The 18,169-nt window shown below is 45.8% G+C and overlaps 1 protein-coding gene across 2 annotated transcripts in view; it reads left to right on the top strand.

Annotated features, from left to right (window-relative positions):
• Nucleotides 1–18,169, top strand: part of ikbke (inhibitor of nuclear factor kappa B kinase subunit epsilon) — a 39,664-nt gene that overhangs the window by 14,447 nt on the left and 7,048 nt on the right. For both annotated transcript variants that reach the window (XM_079509309.1, XM_079509310.1), the window contains 12 exons: nt 1,462–1,622; nt 2,581–2,691; nt 4,706–4,885; nt 9,761–9,972; nt 12,003–12,061; nt 12,269–12,360; nt 12,821–12,922; nt 13,355–13,412; nt 15,429–15,541; nt 16,717–16,793; nt 17,038–17,077; nt 17,256–17,357. In XM_079509309.1, the coding sequence (XP_079365435.1) occupies nt 1,462–1,622; nt 2,581–2,691; nt 4,706–4,885; nt 9,761–9,972; nt 12,003–12,061; nt 12,269–12,360; nt 12,821–12,922; nt 13,355–13,412; nt 15,429–15,541; nt 16,717–16,793; nt 17,038–17,077; nt 17,256–17,357 (1,307 nt within the window). The remainder of the gene's footprint in view (nt 1–1,461; nt 1,623–2,580; nt 2,692–4,705; nt 4,886–9,760; nt 9,973–12,002; nt 12,062–12,268; nt 12,361–12,820; nt 12,923–13,354; nt 13,413–15,428; nt 15,542–16,716; nt 16,794–17,037; nt 17,078–17,255; nt 17,358–18,169) is intronic.

Here is an 18,169-nt window from a genome sequence, read left to right as displayed (position 1 = left end):
ACTCTCTGCCTTAGGTTGTGACCAGGCGTTTCTCTTCTATACACTCTCTGCCTTAGGTTGTGACCAGGCGTTTCTCTTCTATACACTCTCTGCCTTAGGTTGTGACCAGGCGTTTCTCTTCTATTCACTCTCTGCCTTAGGTTGTGACCAGGCGTTTCTCTTCTATTCACTCTCTGCCTTAGGTTGTGACCAGGCTTTTCTCTTCTATTCACTCTCTGCCTTAGGTTGTGACCAGGCTTTTCTCTTCTATACACTCTCTGCCTTAGGTTGTGACCAGGCTTTTCTCTTCTATTCACTCTCTGCCTTAGGTTGTAACCAGGCGTTTCTCTTCTATACACTCTCTGCCTTAGGTTGTGACCAGGCTTTTCTCTTCTATACACTCTCTGCCTTAGGTTGTGACCAGGCTTTTCTCTTCTATACACTCTCTGCCTTAGGTTGTGACCAGGCTTTTCTCTTCTATACACTCTGCCTTAGGTTGTGACCAGGCTTTTCTCTTCTATACACTCTCTGCCTTAGGTTGTGACCAGGCTTTTCTCTTCTATACACTCTCTGCCTTAGGTTGTGACCAGGCTTTTCTCTTCTATTCACACTCTGCCTTAGGTTGTGACCAGGCGTTTCTCTTCTATTCACTCTCTGCCTTAGGTTGTGACCAGGCGTTTCTCTTCTATACACTCTGCCTTAGGTTGTGACCAGGCGTTTCTCTTCTATACACTCTCTGCCTTAGGTTGTGACCAGGCTTTTCTCTTCGCAGATCAGTCCTTCCTTGTTTTCCACACCCTCTTCTCCGTAACTATGTTGACACTGTCTGTGGGTTAGATCACACTCACCGCTCAACTCATTTCACAGCAGCACCTCATAATACATCATGAATTTAGCTTTCAATTTAAATTTAAATGTCAGTGACCTCTCTATTATATACATGTCACAATGATGAGCTCGATGTTGTGATTGAAAAGAAACATTTAGACTCCTAATATTTCCATTTGCACAGGTGGTGGTATATACGGTACATGTATTTCTACCACAAAGACATATTTCAACTTGCTGCTAACTCATAGATTTAGTCTTGCTGCATGCTAACTCATAGATTTAAGTCCCAACACATTGACACTTTAAAACCAAACCACCACCATTCTGAAGACCAGGGAGCCCTCTAGTGGACAGAATAACAGAACCACTGCACTGAATTCTGAATGGATACAAATCTCAACAGATGGCACATCCTTTGCAATGTTGTGCGTTTGAGTGCAATTCAATTCAATTCAATACAAATTTGTGTGTGTGTGTGTGTGTGTGTGTGTGTGTGTGTGTGTGTGTGTGTGTGTGTGTGTGTGTGTGTGTGTGTGTGTGTGTGTGTGTGTGTGTGTGTGTGTGTGTGTGTGTGTGTGTGTGTGTGTGTGTGCGTGCGTGCGTGCGTGCGTGCACGTTTATGTGTGTGTGCTCGCGCGTGTGTGCATGCAGCATCCAGACATGTACGAGCGCGCAGTACTCCGTAAGCCCCAGCAGAGGGCGTACGGCGTGAGCGTTGACCTGTGGAGCATCGGCGTGACCTTCTACCACGTGGCCACCGGGGGGCTCCCCTTCACGCCCTACGGAGGACCCCGCAGGAACAAGACCACCATGTGAGTAGCACACGCCACACGTTACAGGGGTCCTGGGGGGGGGGGGGATTCCAGGGGGTCCCCAGAAATATGTGTTAACACATTAACTGCCATTTTCAAATCCATCGGACTTGCCATGGACGGAGATCTCCATCTTTGAATGTTTTATGTTGATTCAGTTTGAGATCGCGCTATGCTGCTGTCTGTCAGCGTCTCCGTGTCTAGGAGATAAACCGGAGGTGGTTGGTCCGTCAGTAAAAAGGTTCCCCCCACGTTGACTTGGACAATAGGTGAAATCTTAATTAATTCCTCCCCACACACATTTCTGTGTTGTCGCTGCTGTTGTATCCTCACTGACTCACCTGCCAGTGAGGATCCCCCACCGGGAGGACATACTGATATGTCCTATACTGATTCACCTGACAGTGAGGAGCCCCCACCGGGAGGACATACTGTTGTATCCTACTGACTCACCTGCCAGTGAGGAGCCCCCATTGGGAGGACGTACTGCTGTACCCTACTGACTCACCTGCCAGTGAGGAGCCCCCACCGAGAGGACATAGGGCCTACTCCTCCCGCCCAACACTCCCTGCTGACAGGTGACGCCCCAGCCCGTAGGAGTACATGCAATGATGACCAATTATCTCCCTCCCAGCCAGGCTTCCCTTCCCCCGAAAACGTGCCGTTCGTGTAGACCAGGGGTGCCCAAACTTTTTTGACTTGAGAGCTACTTTCAAAATGACCAGCTCAACAAGATCTACCCACCAAAAAAATGACTGTAGACGCCCGACAAAGCCGGATGCACCACGGTGGATTGGAACCCACAACCTCTGTGGTGGTGGGCCGGGACCTTAGCACTGCGCCACCGGAGCGCCGATCTTCTACATTTTGATACTTTTGAATTTGAATCCTGAAATGTAACAGGTTGGTACATACAGTATGAGGTGTCTGACGGAGACGGTGTGTTTGTTGTGTGTAGGTACAAGATCACCACAGGTAAACCCACGGGGGCCATAGCTGGAGTCCAGCGCACAGATGACGGCCCGATAGAGTGGAGCTACCATCTACCTCACAGCTGCCAGCTCTCACAGTATGTGACTGTGTGTGTGTGTGTGTGTGTGTGTGTGCGTGTGTGTGTGCGTGTGTGTGTGTGTGTGGGGGGCACACGGGTGTTTTCAGCCCTCAGCTATATCTGTAAGAAATACAAGGGGTTGGGCCAGTAGTCACTTTGAGTGGCACCCAAGGGGCCAGTGAGGCTATTCAACGTTGAAGGTCTGGGCCCTAGTGGTAGGAGGAGGGACTACAGGCGGACCCGTGGATTCATGACCGGGAAACCCCGTGCAGCTGGGCTTTAACATTGAGCGCTCGGTTGCATACGTCACCCCGGACCTCAAAGTTGAGGTCCGGAGGAGGGACTTCCGGCAGTCTTCCGGGTGCTTCAAAACGCCACTGAGCAACTTCCACTGACATGAATAGCGGACGGGGCGGAGCTTCGCGCCAGATCAGTCTCTATCCTTTTATATACTCTATGGTGGCACCACACAAAGCCACGGGTGAACATGTACTGTATGTCGGACATTACTATTACTAACCCTACCCCAAACCCAACCCTAACCGCAAGCACACCTAAACCTAACCGCAAGCACGACACCATGCATGTCGGACCAAAGCAAACTTTACTTTATCCACATTTGCAGTGGATGCAAAAATGATGCTGTGAGCAGGATTCGAACCCAGGAGGTATGGATTGAAAGTCTATTGCCTAACGAGCCATGCTATGAGCTGGCTGCTAGAATTCTTTTCCAGAGTCTACTACATTATAACATGCCCAACTCATTTTTTGTATTTATTTTTTTATGATTAATATTTTTATTATTTTTCAATCACATAACAGTGCAGTAACAATTAAAGCAGAAAAAAACTATGCAAAAGTGAACAATAAAGGGAAAAAAAAAAAAAAACATACACATACATAAAACTAAATAAAAATTAAAATAATAATAGAAATAATAAGGCGATGGATATTCATGGAAATTCAAATTCAGTTCATATAATAGACTGCTCAGTTTACAATTACACAGTGCCTCCAGTGTGCGCCTCCCACTTATCCCATTTCAACAAATGTTGTTAAGAAGTCTGAAAGACGGGGAGGGGAGGGGGACCGGGGTCCACCCAGTAGGATGGGGAGGGGAAGCCTTGCGGGGCGAGGCTTCCCCTAATGCAAATGTGCACAACGCATGCCTTCGTCTTCTTTAAATAGACTATCATCTTAGAAACACAATTGGCACGAGGAATTGATACTCTCACTCCTGCTGACTATAGGAAATCACAGAGATTCGTGGAGAATTAGGAGAGAACGAGACCTGTGAATACTTTGCCGTTGAGCGTCCAGGCAGCTCCACTCTCCTGACGTGTCCATTACAGGTGCGCGTTCTATCAAACGGAATTGGCATAGTGGGTGGTCTGAGGACCCGCTTTGTGCTTTCCCAAACGTGTGTAGGCAAGATAGCAATTACAGGGAAAGCGCATCAACACGCCCACGGGCACACCTCCAGCCGCAAGGGAAGGCAAGGAGGGGCAGGAATTTTTGAGTATTGGGAATTTGGCTACCTAGACGTGGCACATGACTGGAGGAAACAACCAGAGACGATACTTACGTCCTAGTGCCTGCTAGTGAGAGCATAATCATAGATCCGAGAGGCCTCATTCACACGTATCAAACACCATCAAACAAATGTTTGGTTGTTTTTTGATTTTAATCAAATTTCAATTTGTGATATAAACTGCAGGAATCTCCAGCACATTCAAATTGATCTGTAAAACATTATTCTTTCTTTATTTTATTTAATTTATTCATGTATTCATGGGCACATGCATTGCCGCACACACACTAAATGAAAAGACCTCCACACACTATGCTCCATAATGTATAGTGAGTAGCGTGGCCGCCGCACAATAGCGTTTACAGATAGTGGAAGCTGCTAAATGCGTAACTCACGGATTATGGTTAGTGCTAGTGGGTATAGGCAGGGCGTAAGGTATATAGGGCCCTGTATCTTTGCCTCTGCTCTGTGTGAACGCACCATCTGCCTCTCCACCAACAGAGGGCTGCAGTGCCAGCTGGTCCCGGTGCTGGCCGGCATCCTGGAGGCGGACCAGGACCGATGCTGGGGCTTCGACCAGTTCTTCACCGCCACCACTGACGTCCTGCAGAGGGCGCCGGTCCACGTCTTCTGTCTGCAGCAGGCCAGCGCGCACTGCGTCTACATGCACCATTATAACACGTAAGATATATCGCTCACTGCGTCTACACGCACCATTATAACACGTAAGATATATCGCTCACTGCGTCTACACGCACCATTATAACACGTAAGATATATCGCTCACTGCGTCTACACGCACCATTAACACGTAAAATATATCACTCGCTGCGTCTACATGCACCATTATGACACATTTTTTTCCTTTTATTTTGCGGATTTCGGATTGCATATAGTATACAATACTGTACAAATACACACTGCCAGTAGGCTAATGAAGTACCATTGCATACTATATACCAGGGGTTCTCAACGTTTTTGGCCGGGGACCCCCGGAAATGCTTTGGCAATGTCTCGGGACCCCCGCCCCGCCCCCTCCCGACCCCCAATATAAATTGACTGCTACAATAACCTTAAACCATTTTGGGCGGGAACCCCTTTTGGTGTTTTAAGCATTGTTATAATTTAGCTATTGAAAAATAGCAGATCTACAAGCTCATAGTGGCGCGCTACGAGCTTGTAGGTCTGCTATTTTTGAAAAATCGTGAAAATAAAATTTAAAAAAAAACCTTTTTTTTTCTTTTTTTTTCTGAAAATAATTTGGGGACCCCTAAAATAATTTGGCGACCCCCCGAGGGGTCGCGACCCACGGGTTGAGAACCCCTGCTATATAGTATACTGTACAAATACAAACATTTAATACTGAAGTATCTACATTATGACTAGTAAGTACAAATCATTACATTTATTGGGACTTTGAAAAAAGAAAAGGGAAGAAACATGGGGCGATAGGGCTTTTGCCCCAACCCTGTGGAATGCACTCCCCCAAACACCCATGCAAAATGTCTTTGGGTACATAGAAAAGCACTACATATATTTGAGATATTAATATAAAAGAATGTGGGGTATGAAAAACATGTTTTTAGAACACCACCATACTGCCTCATCAAAGTTAGTATGCAGGTGACTTTATATTAGCATCACTTTACCCAAATTGCAGCTTGTAGATCAGCTGTAGTAGATCACCAGTGTTACCTGCTCTCTGACTACATGACATCTTTAGAGTCCTGCATGAGCTCTCTGGTGTTGTTTGAGATTACTGCTATTTCTGAACCTAGTCCCACATTGGTCACAGTAGTAGGGCTTCTCTCCTGTATGAGTTCTATGGTGACGTTTGAGAGCACTGCTCGTGCTGAAGCTAGTCCCACACTGGTCACAGTGGTATGGCTTCTCTCCTGTATGAATTCTTTGGTGATTTATGAGAGCTCTGCTGTGTCTGAACCGTGTCCCACACTGGCCACAGTAGTAGGGCTTCTCTCCTGTATGAATTCTCTGGTGACATTTGAGAGCACTGCTCGTTCTGAAGCTAGTCCCACACTGGTCACAGTGGTAGGGCTTCTCTCCTGTATGAATTCTCTGGTGAGATTTGAGATGACTGTTCTGGCTGAACCTAGTTCCACACTGGTCACAGTGGTAGAGCTTCTCTCCTGTATGAATTCTTTGGTGACTTTTGAGATTACTGCTCTTGCTGAAGCTAGCCCCACATTGGTCACAGTGGTAGGGTTTCTCTCCTGTATGAGTTATCTGGTGATGTTCGAGATAACTGCTCAGGCTGAACCGTTTATCACACTGGTCACATTGGTAGGGCTTCTCTCCTGTATGCATTGTCTGGTGTCGTTTGAGATGACCTTTCGTGCTGAACCTGGTCCCACACTGGTCACAGTGGTAAGGCTTCTCTCCTGTATGAATTCTTTGGTGATTTATGAGAGCTCTCCTGTGTCTGAACCGTTTCCCACACTGGCCACAGTAGTAGGGCTTCTCTCCTGTATGAATTCTCTGGTGACATTTGAGACCAGTGCTCGTGCTGAACCTAGTCCCACACTGGTCACAGGCGTAGGGCTTCTCTCCTGTATGAATTATCTGGTGTTGGTTGGGATGTCTATTTCTGCTGTAGATATGTTTGAGTTGAGCAGGAAAGACATCTGGGATGGAGAAAAGAGGGAAAAAACATTAATACAATGTTTTAAAATGACATGCAAGCTGTGTTGTATTACAAGTTTACAACTGATGATGTTCTGTACACCCACACACGCACACACACACGCATGCACTTACCTGTCACTATTCACTAAACAATGTTTGCTTTACAGAGGTGATTTATCAGAGTTGTACCAGTATTAACCCCAACCTATTTACCCCCCCCCCCCCCCCATCTCTCTGTCTCTAGAAGCCAAAATCCAATATTACCCAATTTTACCCACGTAACAGAGTCCACAAGGGCACTTTAACATGTATACCACAAACTTAGTCTTACAGCTAATAATGCTCTTTACATCAATCTAATAATGCTCTTTACATCAATCTGTTTACCAGAATGAGGGTGTAATATGTGATTACCTCTGATCATTGCATTGCAATGAACACAATTAGGCGAATCGGACATGATAAGGGACGGTGGAACATAACAGTCTGCTCTCCCTACAGAGTCTCTTACATTTTTGGCACATTTATGTGCAAAAACGGAAGGCTCTTTGAGCACATGCCCCACACTAGGATCACTAGATAAAATATGCCAGTCTGTCTTCACCGCATTTTTAATGTCTGGACATAGAGGCGAATATGTTGTGGACAAAACCAAGTTAGTCAACAAGCTATTTCTCTCTCTTCCTCGAGCTCTCTCTAAGTTAGTGTTTAACACTTTGTCACTATAACCTTTGATTTTAAAATGCTCACACAAGGCCTTTGCTTGCCTCTCAAAAGCACGAGAGGCATTCTAGTATTGACATCGATAAACCTAAACCAGCATTTTATCCAAGGAGTCAAAGGGTTGTTGTTGTAAATAAAATGTTTTTCAAATGTACCCATGAATAAGTGTGCATAGTTAGGGGAGCAGGGACTCCCCATACTCACACCTTGGCACCGTAAATAGAGTTTTGAAATTTAAAGTAATTCTTGCTCAACACAAGTTGTGTCAACAAGAAAATCAGTAGGGGGAGTCAGCACCTCTCTCTGATTCATGAAATAAACCAAGGCCTCAAGGCCCTCTGTATGGGGCACGTTTGTATATTAACTAGTAACATCAATAGTACAATCAGAGCTCATTGTGTCCTGTACCAGATTACTCATCTAATCTATTTAAAAAGTCTCTCTCTCTCTCACACATGACTGATGATGTGCTACACAAACATGCTCTTTGCGCACACACACACACACACACACACACACACACACACACACACACACACACACACACACACACACACACACACACACACAATCAAGGTTAAATCAAAGTGTAGAGTGACCATACCTTTTCTGTGTAACTCTAACACAGGCTGCTTCAGCATGGCTGCCTTGTAGATCTGTTCCTCCTCTATTCTGTGTAACTTTATCACAGGCTGCTTCAGCATGGCTGCCTTGTAGATCTGTTCTGTGTCAGAGAAGGAATAGATCTGTTCCGTCTCTGACACAGCAGCTGTAAAGCTTTCGGTCGACTCTGATGGCCCACATTTGAGGCCCGCTTTTACCGTCTGGGATCTGACTTTACTCGCTGACATGTTGTGGTCTTTCTTGACTCTGTCCTCTGCTCCGCTTCCTGACTAAACTCTCCCACATCAACACTGGACAGAACAGTGCTAACATTACCAGGACCAACCCATTCTCCACCCACTCTAGTCTCCACCCACTCTAGTCTCCACCCACTCTGGTCTGCACCCACTCTAGTCTCCACCCACTCTAGTCTCCACCCACTCTGGTCTCCACCCACTCTAGTCTCCACCCACTCTGGTGTCCACCCACTCTAGTCTCCACCCACTCTAGTCTCCACCCACTCTGGTCTGCACCCACTCTGGTCTCCACCCACTCTAGTCTCCACCCACTATAGTCTCCACCCACTCTAGTCTCCACCCACTCTGGTCTGCACCCACTCTAGTCTCCACCCACTCTAGTCTCCACCCACTCTGGTCTCCACCCACTCTAGTCTCCACCCACTCTGGTCTGCACCCACTCTAGTCTCCACCCACTCTAGTCTCCACCCACTCTGGTCTCCACCCACTCTAGTCTCCACCCACTCTGGTGTCCACCCACTCTAGTCTCCACCCACTCTGGTCTGCACCCACTCTGGTCTCCACCCACTCTGGTCTCCACCCACTCTAGTCTCCACCCACTCTAGTCTCCACCCACTCTAGTCTCCACCCACTCTGGTCTGCACCCACTCTGGTCTCCACCCACTCTAGTCTCCACCCACTCTAGTCTCCACCCACTCTGGTCTGCACCCACTCTGGTCTCCACCCACTCTAGTCTCCACCCACTCTAGTCTCCACCCACTCTAGTCTCCACCCACTCTAGTCTCCACCCATTCTCCACCCACTCTAGTCTCCACCCACTCCCTGCTATAGTACATAATATAGTATGTCGTTTTTCATGGTTTTGACCGATAAAAAAAAATGAAAATCATACTTTTCGACATACTATAGTATATTGTTTTTCATGACTTATGGCGTATTACTGCATTCTATTATGCATCGATGTAATGTATTAGAATATTCATCATGCTTCTTAATGTTTTGTTAGTTCAATGTTTGTTTTAAAAACGCCATTGACAATGAAGGGAAAATGTATGCCATATTGTCCTGCATTACGTCATATTGTCTCTTTATTGTTAATGGCATTTAATGTTTGTGTTGGCACCGTTTGTTTTACATCACCATTACATCACCTAATCAACTTGAGTTAGACTTTAATATATTAGCACCCCTCACTTCACATGGGTGTGATTTTATTTATTGACAATCTGTATATCCGTATGTGTTGCACTGGAGCTTTTGAACAGAACACATTTCCTTCTCTCTCTCTCTGTCTCTCTCTCCCCCCCTCTCTCCCCCCCCCCCCCTCCAGGGTGGGTGTGTTCATGGAGGAGGTAGCGTCTCAGACCGGGGTGGGGGTGGGGCAGCAGCTCTTCTTCTACCTGGGACATGAGCTCCCCCTGGTGGGCAGCATGAAGGTGGTCAACCTGCCGCCCACCTCCCCCTCCAGACCCCTGCTGCTGCTCAGCCGCCAGGGGGAGGGGCCAGGGGGAGGAGCCTCCGCGGGACTGCCCTGCAGGGAACGTACGATACACACAGATGCACGCACACATTCGTTGCCAGCTATTAGTTAGAGGAGCGCCCTTGTTGCCGAAAGGTTGCCAGTTCGATTCCCCGGACGAGCAGGAAAAATCGGAGTCGGGAAGTGATTGGTCATCACTCACCCAACACCACTGAAGTGCCCATGAGCAAGGCACTGAACCCCCAACTGCTCCAGTGGAGCTGCTTAGTGGCCAACAGTATAAGACTGGTTGTACTGGTCAGCTCCCAGGTTTTAATGTGTGTGTTTCTATGTGCAGGGCGTTGCTGAAAATGAGCACTTAATAAATAAAGGGGGAAAAGAGTATTTAGTAATTATTTACCTGCTATACTGACAACAAAATTGGTAAATGGTGCATTTATATAGCACCTTTATCCAAGGCGCTTTACAGAGATTGTGCATTACATTCACCCACACATACTGATGTCGGAGCAAACCATGCAAGGCACCAACCTGCACCTCGGGGTTCAGTGTCTTGCTCAAGGACACTTTGACACTAACTCTAGCCCGGGTTTGAACTGGGAACCTTGCGGTTTCCATCCAGTCACTCTATCCCTGAGCCACTGCCACCCACCAACAAAGAATGTCACGTTGGAAAGACAAGTCTCTCTTCTAGTTCCGCCATAAAAAAGAATGTCACGTTGGAAAGACAAGTCTCTCTTCTAGTTCCGCCATAAAAAAAACAAAAAAAACAACATTGTAACGTCAACCTTCCATTCTTTAGTTATCGGCAGTTCAATATGGCTTATTGTTTTTAGCACCGAAAATGCAATCTGGGAAAATAGATCTGAGATAGAAGCATTTTTATAAATCCTTTAGGGTTCTTCTCTGGAAGTCATAGCATCATTCATAGGTTGTTGAAGAGCGCCCTCTACTGCAAACACTGAAAACACCAGATGATGCAGTCAATGTAACCACAAACCTAAAGCTAAAAATAGCTGATCTGCAAGCTCACAATTCATGTTGTGGCTCAAGTACTTGTGGTCTACTGTAGGGGATGTAGCTCAGTGGTAGAGCGCATGCTTCGCATGTATGAGGTCCTGGGTTCAATCCCCAGCATCTCCACTCTTTATAGATGATTCAATATTAAATGCTGTAACACAAAAGAGGAGTTTTATTGCGTGTTAATTGTCTGGTACAATTAGAGAGATCACGTATGTTTCTGTGGCCTGTATAGACAACAGATTTAACCTTTAATCTTCTGATTAGCTTGTTGCACTATAGCTGTGTGTTCAAGAGCAGATGTTTGCAAAGACAAAACTGAAGGTCATGCAAAAAAGTTTAAAAAAAAGGTTTCAGACCTCTATATAAAGGGAGAAACAATAAATCATGTTTTCTAATCGCATGCAATGGTACAATGCAACTTAGATTATGGTATGGGGGTCTGTACGGACCGCACCCAAATGGGTCCATTGAAATGTAAAAGTTTGAGCCATATCATTTCCATAGAAGGTGAGATCAATCCATTCGGATTCCATATCGTAATAAAGTATGAAATATAAAAGTTTGAGCGCATGCTTCAAAGACCAGGGGATGTAGCAGGCTGGACACATTTCAAAGACCAGGGGATGTAGCAGACTGGACACGTTTAAAGACCAGGGGATGTAGCAGGCTGGACACGAGGGGGATGTAGCAGACTGGACACGTTTTAAAGACCAGGGGATGTAGCAGGCTGGACACGAGGGGGATGTAGCAGACTGGACACGTTTTAAAGACCAGGGGATGTAGCAGACTGGACACGTTCAAAGACCAGGGGATGTAGCAGACTGGACACGTTTTCAAAGACCAGGGGATGTAGCAGACTGGACACGTTTTCAAAGACCAGGGGATGTAGCAGGCTGGACACGTTTTACGGAGGGGAAAATGGCAGAAAAACACAGCTAAACATACGAAAATGACATACCTAATCTAAACTCTCATCCCAACCTGAATATTTTACTAATTGTAGGCATAACTGTATGTGTATGTACTGTACACACACACACATGTATTGTATTCTTTCTCTTCCTCGTAGCGGAAACCCCTGTGATCCCTCCTAAGTTTGATGTCATGGCAGACTACAACTTCTCCAAGGTATCTCTGCAGTTGTGTCTCTGTCTTGTGTTATTTTGTGTATGTGCCCATGTGCGTGTGTGTCTTCTATGGCGTGCGTGCGTGCGTGCGTGCGTGCGTGCGTGCGTGCGTGCGTGCGTGCGTGCGTTTTATCCAGTCTATCCAGCACTTAAACGTAGAACAGAAGTAAGAGTGCGTCTCTCTCTGGTTCCTGTCACATGTCAACAGGTGGTGGTGGGCGTAGTTCACCAGTATCTGAGGATAGTGCGCTGTCTGCACACACACACAGATCTGCTGCTGCAAGGATACTACAGCTACATGTGAGACGCACACACACACACACACACACACACACACACACACACACACACACACACACACACATTCCCGACTGCAGCAAGAAGTGTCTTGCTCAATGACACTTCATTCATAGTCCAGTTTTCTGTGAAGAGGTGACCACCCAAACGGTGGTTAGTAAAAACAGAGAGACGTGTTGTGTGAGCGGTGAGTGACCACCACGGCGTGGCGTCAATGTTGTAGCTTTCGGTGGTCACCTCTTCACCGACAACTGGACTAGGAATGGTCCTTACGTCTGGGGGATGCCCGGGATCGAACTAGTATCCTCGTGGTTCCCATCTGGTCGCTCCACCGGCCACTCTACCCCCTGAGCCACTGCCGCCCCACGTGATGCCAGGTTCATTTGTAGACCTGGCATCCTATAGTGTTTATAGTTTCAACGTACAGACTTTTTTTAACCCTCTGTTCTCCTATTATCCTCAGGATGAAGACTCGTAGGGAGTGTGAAGAGGCCATGCTCAGCATCACCATGATCAGCATGAAGCTACAGGCCTGCCTGCGCTCGGAACACACGCTGCGGACGTTGTGAGTCCATTCATACAGTAGTACATGCTGCAGATATGAACGTTGTGAGTTCATCCATACAGTAGTACATGCTGCAGATATATTGGCTACTAGTGTTTTAGCAGTGCAACAAGTCCTACATGCCAATTAAGGTTTCTCAGTCGCCACGACTGATTTCAGTCATTTAGATGACCGAAACATTGTTGCGTCAATAACAAACTTCTCTTTAACGTGCAAGTGGACACTTGCACGATGCAACGATTGATGCAACACCTACGATATGGAACCCTCCAGATTGATCTCACCTTCTATGGAAATGATATGATATGCCTACACAAACACACACAGAGCACCTCTCAGTTCAGACAGGTCTGATCTTTCTAGTTCATTCTGAGACGTCCTTGTGATTAGATTATCTCTCGCTCTCTCTCTCTCTCTCTCTCTCTCTCTCAGAGGTCATCACCCTCCAGAAAGCACAGACTCAACCGACAATGGGAAGAAGCTGCAGTTGGTGAGAGTGTGTGTGCGTGCGTGTGTGTGTGTGTGTGTGTGTGTGAGAGCCATCAGAGAGCCATCTGCTATAAAATCTGAAATTTCTCAACGCTTCCGTTGCCCGGAGAAAAGTGGAGAGACTGGTACCCCTTTAAATGTTGATTGCTTTATTTTAACTCTAAAGCAGAACCATTGTAATTGGGTCTGACATAGCTGAGTGGTTAGAGAGCCTGTCTCATGGGGAGCTGGACTGCCCAGTTGTCCCAGGTTCGAGTCGAGGACTGGCCAGCAAATTGTCAAATACATATGTCAAACCAGTCAAAGTGTCCATTTGACAGTTGATGGTACTCACAGTTTCCCTTCTCTTTTCTTTCAATGATGCCATTGTTTTATATCGCATATGCATCTTCCAACCTGTAGAATAGTGACACGTCCACTTTGGTTCCCAGTTCAAGGCAATACAAAAGTATTTTTGGTTCCAGTTCTAACCAACTTTTACGTTATAATTTGTAGCGTATTGAAATTGGCCATATCGGCCATAAAGATGGATGCCATGTCGGTATCGGTCCATCGGATCATCCCAGTCTGCCTGTCTCTGTCTCTTTAAGAGCATCAAGCTGTTAGTAGGGAGGCTACAAATAATCTGAGATCGGATATCGGTTCTTTTGTGTGATCTTCAGTTTCATCTTTGAAAGGCAGCAGGTAGGATCATCGGGTCCCCTCTACCATCTATCACCTCCGTCTTCACCTCCCGCTGCCTCGGCCTCTCCCACCGTATCATCAGAGACCAGTCACACCCAGCACGTTATCTCTTTCACCTCCTTCCCTCAGGGAGGAGATACCAGTCCATCAGTGCTAGTAGCTCAAGACTGACAAACAGCTTTTTCCCCTACGCAGTCAGACTGCTAAACGAACGACTACTAAATGAGCATTGACTGTCCCCTCATATGCATCATGCATTCTGACTCTAACTGGACTGTGATAATTTATTGGTTCCCTTTTCATCCATCATGCACTTTAAAATATCACCATGCACTTTACTTTGTGTTGTATGTTACGTGTTATGTTATGTGTTTATGTACTACGGTTATGTGGGAGCTCCCTTGAAATGTCGTTGTATGCTCAGTGTATGCTTGGTGTGCAAATGACAAATAAAAGTCTATTCTATTCTATTCTAAACATCTGCTCTTTAAGCACCAAACAACAGGCCGTGCAACAAGCTAATCAGAAAATAATTAAATCCTCAAGCGTTGGAGAATGTCTAGACGGTCCACGGGAAAAGAACCCGCTTGTTTAATCGTTCATAAAGAACTGGAGATGCTGGGGATTGAACCCAGGACCTCATACATGCGAAGCATGCGCTCTACCACTGAGCTACATCCCCTGGTCTTTGAAGCATGCGCTCTACCACTGAGCTACATCCCCTGTGGATGAGTCAGCAGTAACTGTACGACTGCGTGTAAGAACTGTACTGTGTGTAAGATCAGGTGATCATCAGGGAGCCACTGACACTGTGTTGTTGTTGTTAGATTTTAGCTTTAGTCTCTTGAATGGTTTTCATTTAGTTTTAGTCACGTTTTAGTCACCTGGAATGTTTTAGTGTTAGTCTAGTTTTAGTCGACTAAATATCATAAGATTTTAGTCGACTAAATCTACAGCTGATTTAGTCGAACAAAATGTATTTTGGCGGAGCCTTGATGCCGTCGTAATGACGGCATCAAAAATAGCTGAAAATAGCTGATCTACAAGCCCACAACTGCGACGCGTTGTGAGCTTGTAGATTGGCTATTTTCATGATGCAACTAATTGTAAAATGACTTATACTGGATCTCTTGTCCACTAGTCCCTTCCAACAACAATTTAGTCTAGTTTTTTTTGTTGACGAAATTGTCAGTATATTTAGTCTCAGTTTTAGTCATCATAGCTTAGTTTCTATTTAGTTTTCCTCAGTGAAAAAAGGTATAGTCGACGGAACATTTTTCGTCTTAGTTTTAAGTCGACGAAATCAACACTGCTCTGCTGTCCGTCCTCTCAGCTCCGGGACCACGTGCCCATGTACGCCGCGGGGATCCAGGAGTTCCAGAAGAGACTGGAACATCTGCTCATAGAGCAGGCCAAGCTCTCTGACAGCCTGGCACATGACAAGAGGTATGATGATGGGCAGTGACGGGCAATATTATTACTCATCATGGGAGTAATATGTTACTTATTACATATTATATTTGAATCAAGAGTAATATATTATTACATATTATATTACATATTACATCCCCCCCCCACCCCGTCAGCTTCTTTAGAACTGAATCCAATTTTTTTAATAATAATAATAATAAGAAGAAGAAGAAGAAGAGTCACCAATCAGCCATAGAAATTATAAAATAAAGCAGAAATCTCTCTTGACCTGAAATGTTTTCAAACGGTGGCCTGAGTAAAATGTAGTAGGCCTATGTGCTATTTTTTTATAATATTACTGTTTTGGCAGAGTAATACCTTACGCTACTCGTCACTGGGTAAAGTAATAATAATACACCATTAGAGATACCATTTTTATTTTTTCCTTCCCGATACCGATACAAATAACTTGCATATCAGCCGATACCGGGTACCGATCCGATACCCGTGTATAATTAAAAGAATTGCACTTGTGTGAAATGAGGGGTGCCTAATAATGCTGGTTTATAGTGCTCTAGTCAAACATTAAAGAGTCCATAGACTTGGCTGCCGTATATATGACGTAATTTCAAAAGCCAGACATTGCAGGGGCTAGCGCCCCTCAAAAATACTCTAGGACAGGGGTTCTCAACCCGTGGGTCGCGACCCCTCGGGGGGTCGCCAAATTATTTTAGGGGGTCCCCAAATTATTAAAAAAAAAAGAAGAAAAAAAAAGATTTTTTTTAAATTTTCATTTTCACGATTTTTCAAAAATAGCAGACCTACAAGCTCATAGCGCGTGGCGCGCTATGAGCTTGTAGATCTGCTATTTTTTAATAGCTAAATTATAACATAATGCTTAAAACACCAAAAGGGGTTCCCGCCCAAAATGGGTTAAGGTTATTGTAGCAGTCAATTTATATTGGGGGTCGGGAGGGGGCGGGGCGGGGGTCCCGAGACATTGCCAAAGCATTTCCAGGGGTCCCCGGCCAAAAACGTTGAGAACCCCTGCTCTAGGACAGTGGTTCTCAAAGTGGGGTCCATCCACCTCCATGAACGTCCTGCAGTTCCCGCTGTTGGCGGCTTCAACGTTGGCCAGCCGCTCTGGGGGCCTGCATCGTGTCTGTGGTGAACTCTGAACTCTGAACTCTGAACTCTCACTCCCGCTGCAGCCAGGAGAAGATGGAGGTCCTTCAAGAGAAGATGATCATAATCCACCAGCAGTACCGCAAGGACAGGATCATTGGCAGTACGTAGCGCACGTGTGTGTGTGTGTGTGTGTGTGTGTGTGTGTGTGTGTGTGTGTGTGTGTGTGTGTGTGTGTGTGTGTGTGTGTGTGTGTGTGTGTGTGTGTGTGTGTGTGTGTGTGTGTGTGTGTGTGACTGAAGGACAGTATGATTGCCAATACTTGTGTCTCATCAGGATTCATACTTTTATCTCACAGCATGTTCATACTGTATGTCTTGTGTTTATTTTATTTATTTTTACCACAGAACTACTTTACAACGATGAGCAAATCCACAAGTTTGAGAAGTGAGTATGTGTTGTTGTTTGTTGAGAAGTGAGTATGTATTGTTTGTTGAGAAGTGAGTATGTGTTGTTTGTTTGTTGAGAAATGAGTATGTGTTGTTGTTTGTTGAGAAGTGAGTATGTGTTGCTCTCTCTCTCTCTCTCTCTCTATCTCCCTCTCTCTCATCTCTCTCTCTCCCAGAATCCACCTCTCCTCTCATGTGAAGCGCATGAAGAGTCTGTTCAGGGATGAATGTGTCCAGAGATACAGAGAGCTGCTGACCACGGCAAAGACATGGAACAGGTGAGGTCACCACCACCATAGTCTCATAGGATGAATGTGTCCAGAGATACAGAGAGCTGCTGACCACGGCAAAGACATGGAACAGGTGAGGTCACCACCACCATAGTCTCACGTAGCCAGACAACTATTCCACAATCTCCGAATGCTACATAGAGTCTAGAACTACACCTCCCGAAATCCGAGTAAGGAAGCTGCCATTTCCGTTCACGAAAATATGTTTTAAAATATCTTTAGTAATTATTTTATGTCCATTTCTGCTAAGCAGCAAGCTATATATGCTTAGATGATTTCTATTTATATTAGGATAAGTTTGTGCGACTGTAAAGACAAAACGGAAGTGGGGAGGAGGCTCCACTTCCGCTTTGTATTTTACTCATGATCAGAGCTTCCGTTGCTCCAGACTGTAATGATCAGAGCTTCCGTTGCTCCAGACTGTATGATCAGAGCTTCCGTTGCTCCAGACTGTATGATCAGAGCTTCCGTTGCTCCAGACTGTAAAGGTGGCCTTACACTAGCCGATTTTTTTCAATCTGAAATCTGATAGCACCACACACTACAGGATAATCGGAGCGGGGCAGAGCAAATATCAAACATTCTTGATGTTGATCGGGCCGATCCCGATCGCGCTTTGAGCGGCCCCGAGCAGATCGATTGAGTCGGGCACCCCCCGAGCGTCAAAAAATGCCCGATTATCGGCTAGTGTAAGGCCACCTTAAGTCCAAAGCATTTGAACATTGCGAGAGGCAACAGTCTGGCAACGTGAGACTACCACCACCAAGACAGGTGAGAGGTCAGAGTTCAAAGGCAGTGGT

The sequence above is a fragment of the Electrona antarctica genome (assembly GCF_951216825.1).
Source record: "Electrona antarctica genome assembly, chromosome: 9".
Taxonomy (NCBI): domain Eukaryota; kingdom Metazoa; phylum Chordata; class Actinopteri; order Myctophiformes; family Myctophidae; genus Electrona; species Electrona antarctica.
This window is presented reverse-complemented; position numbering and strand designations above follow the sequence as displayed.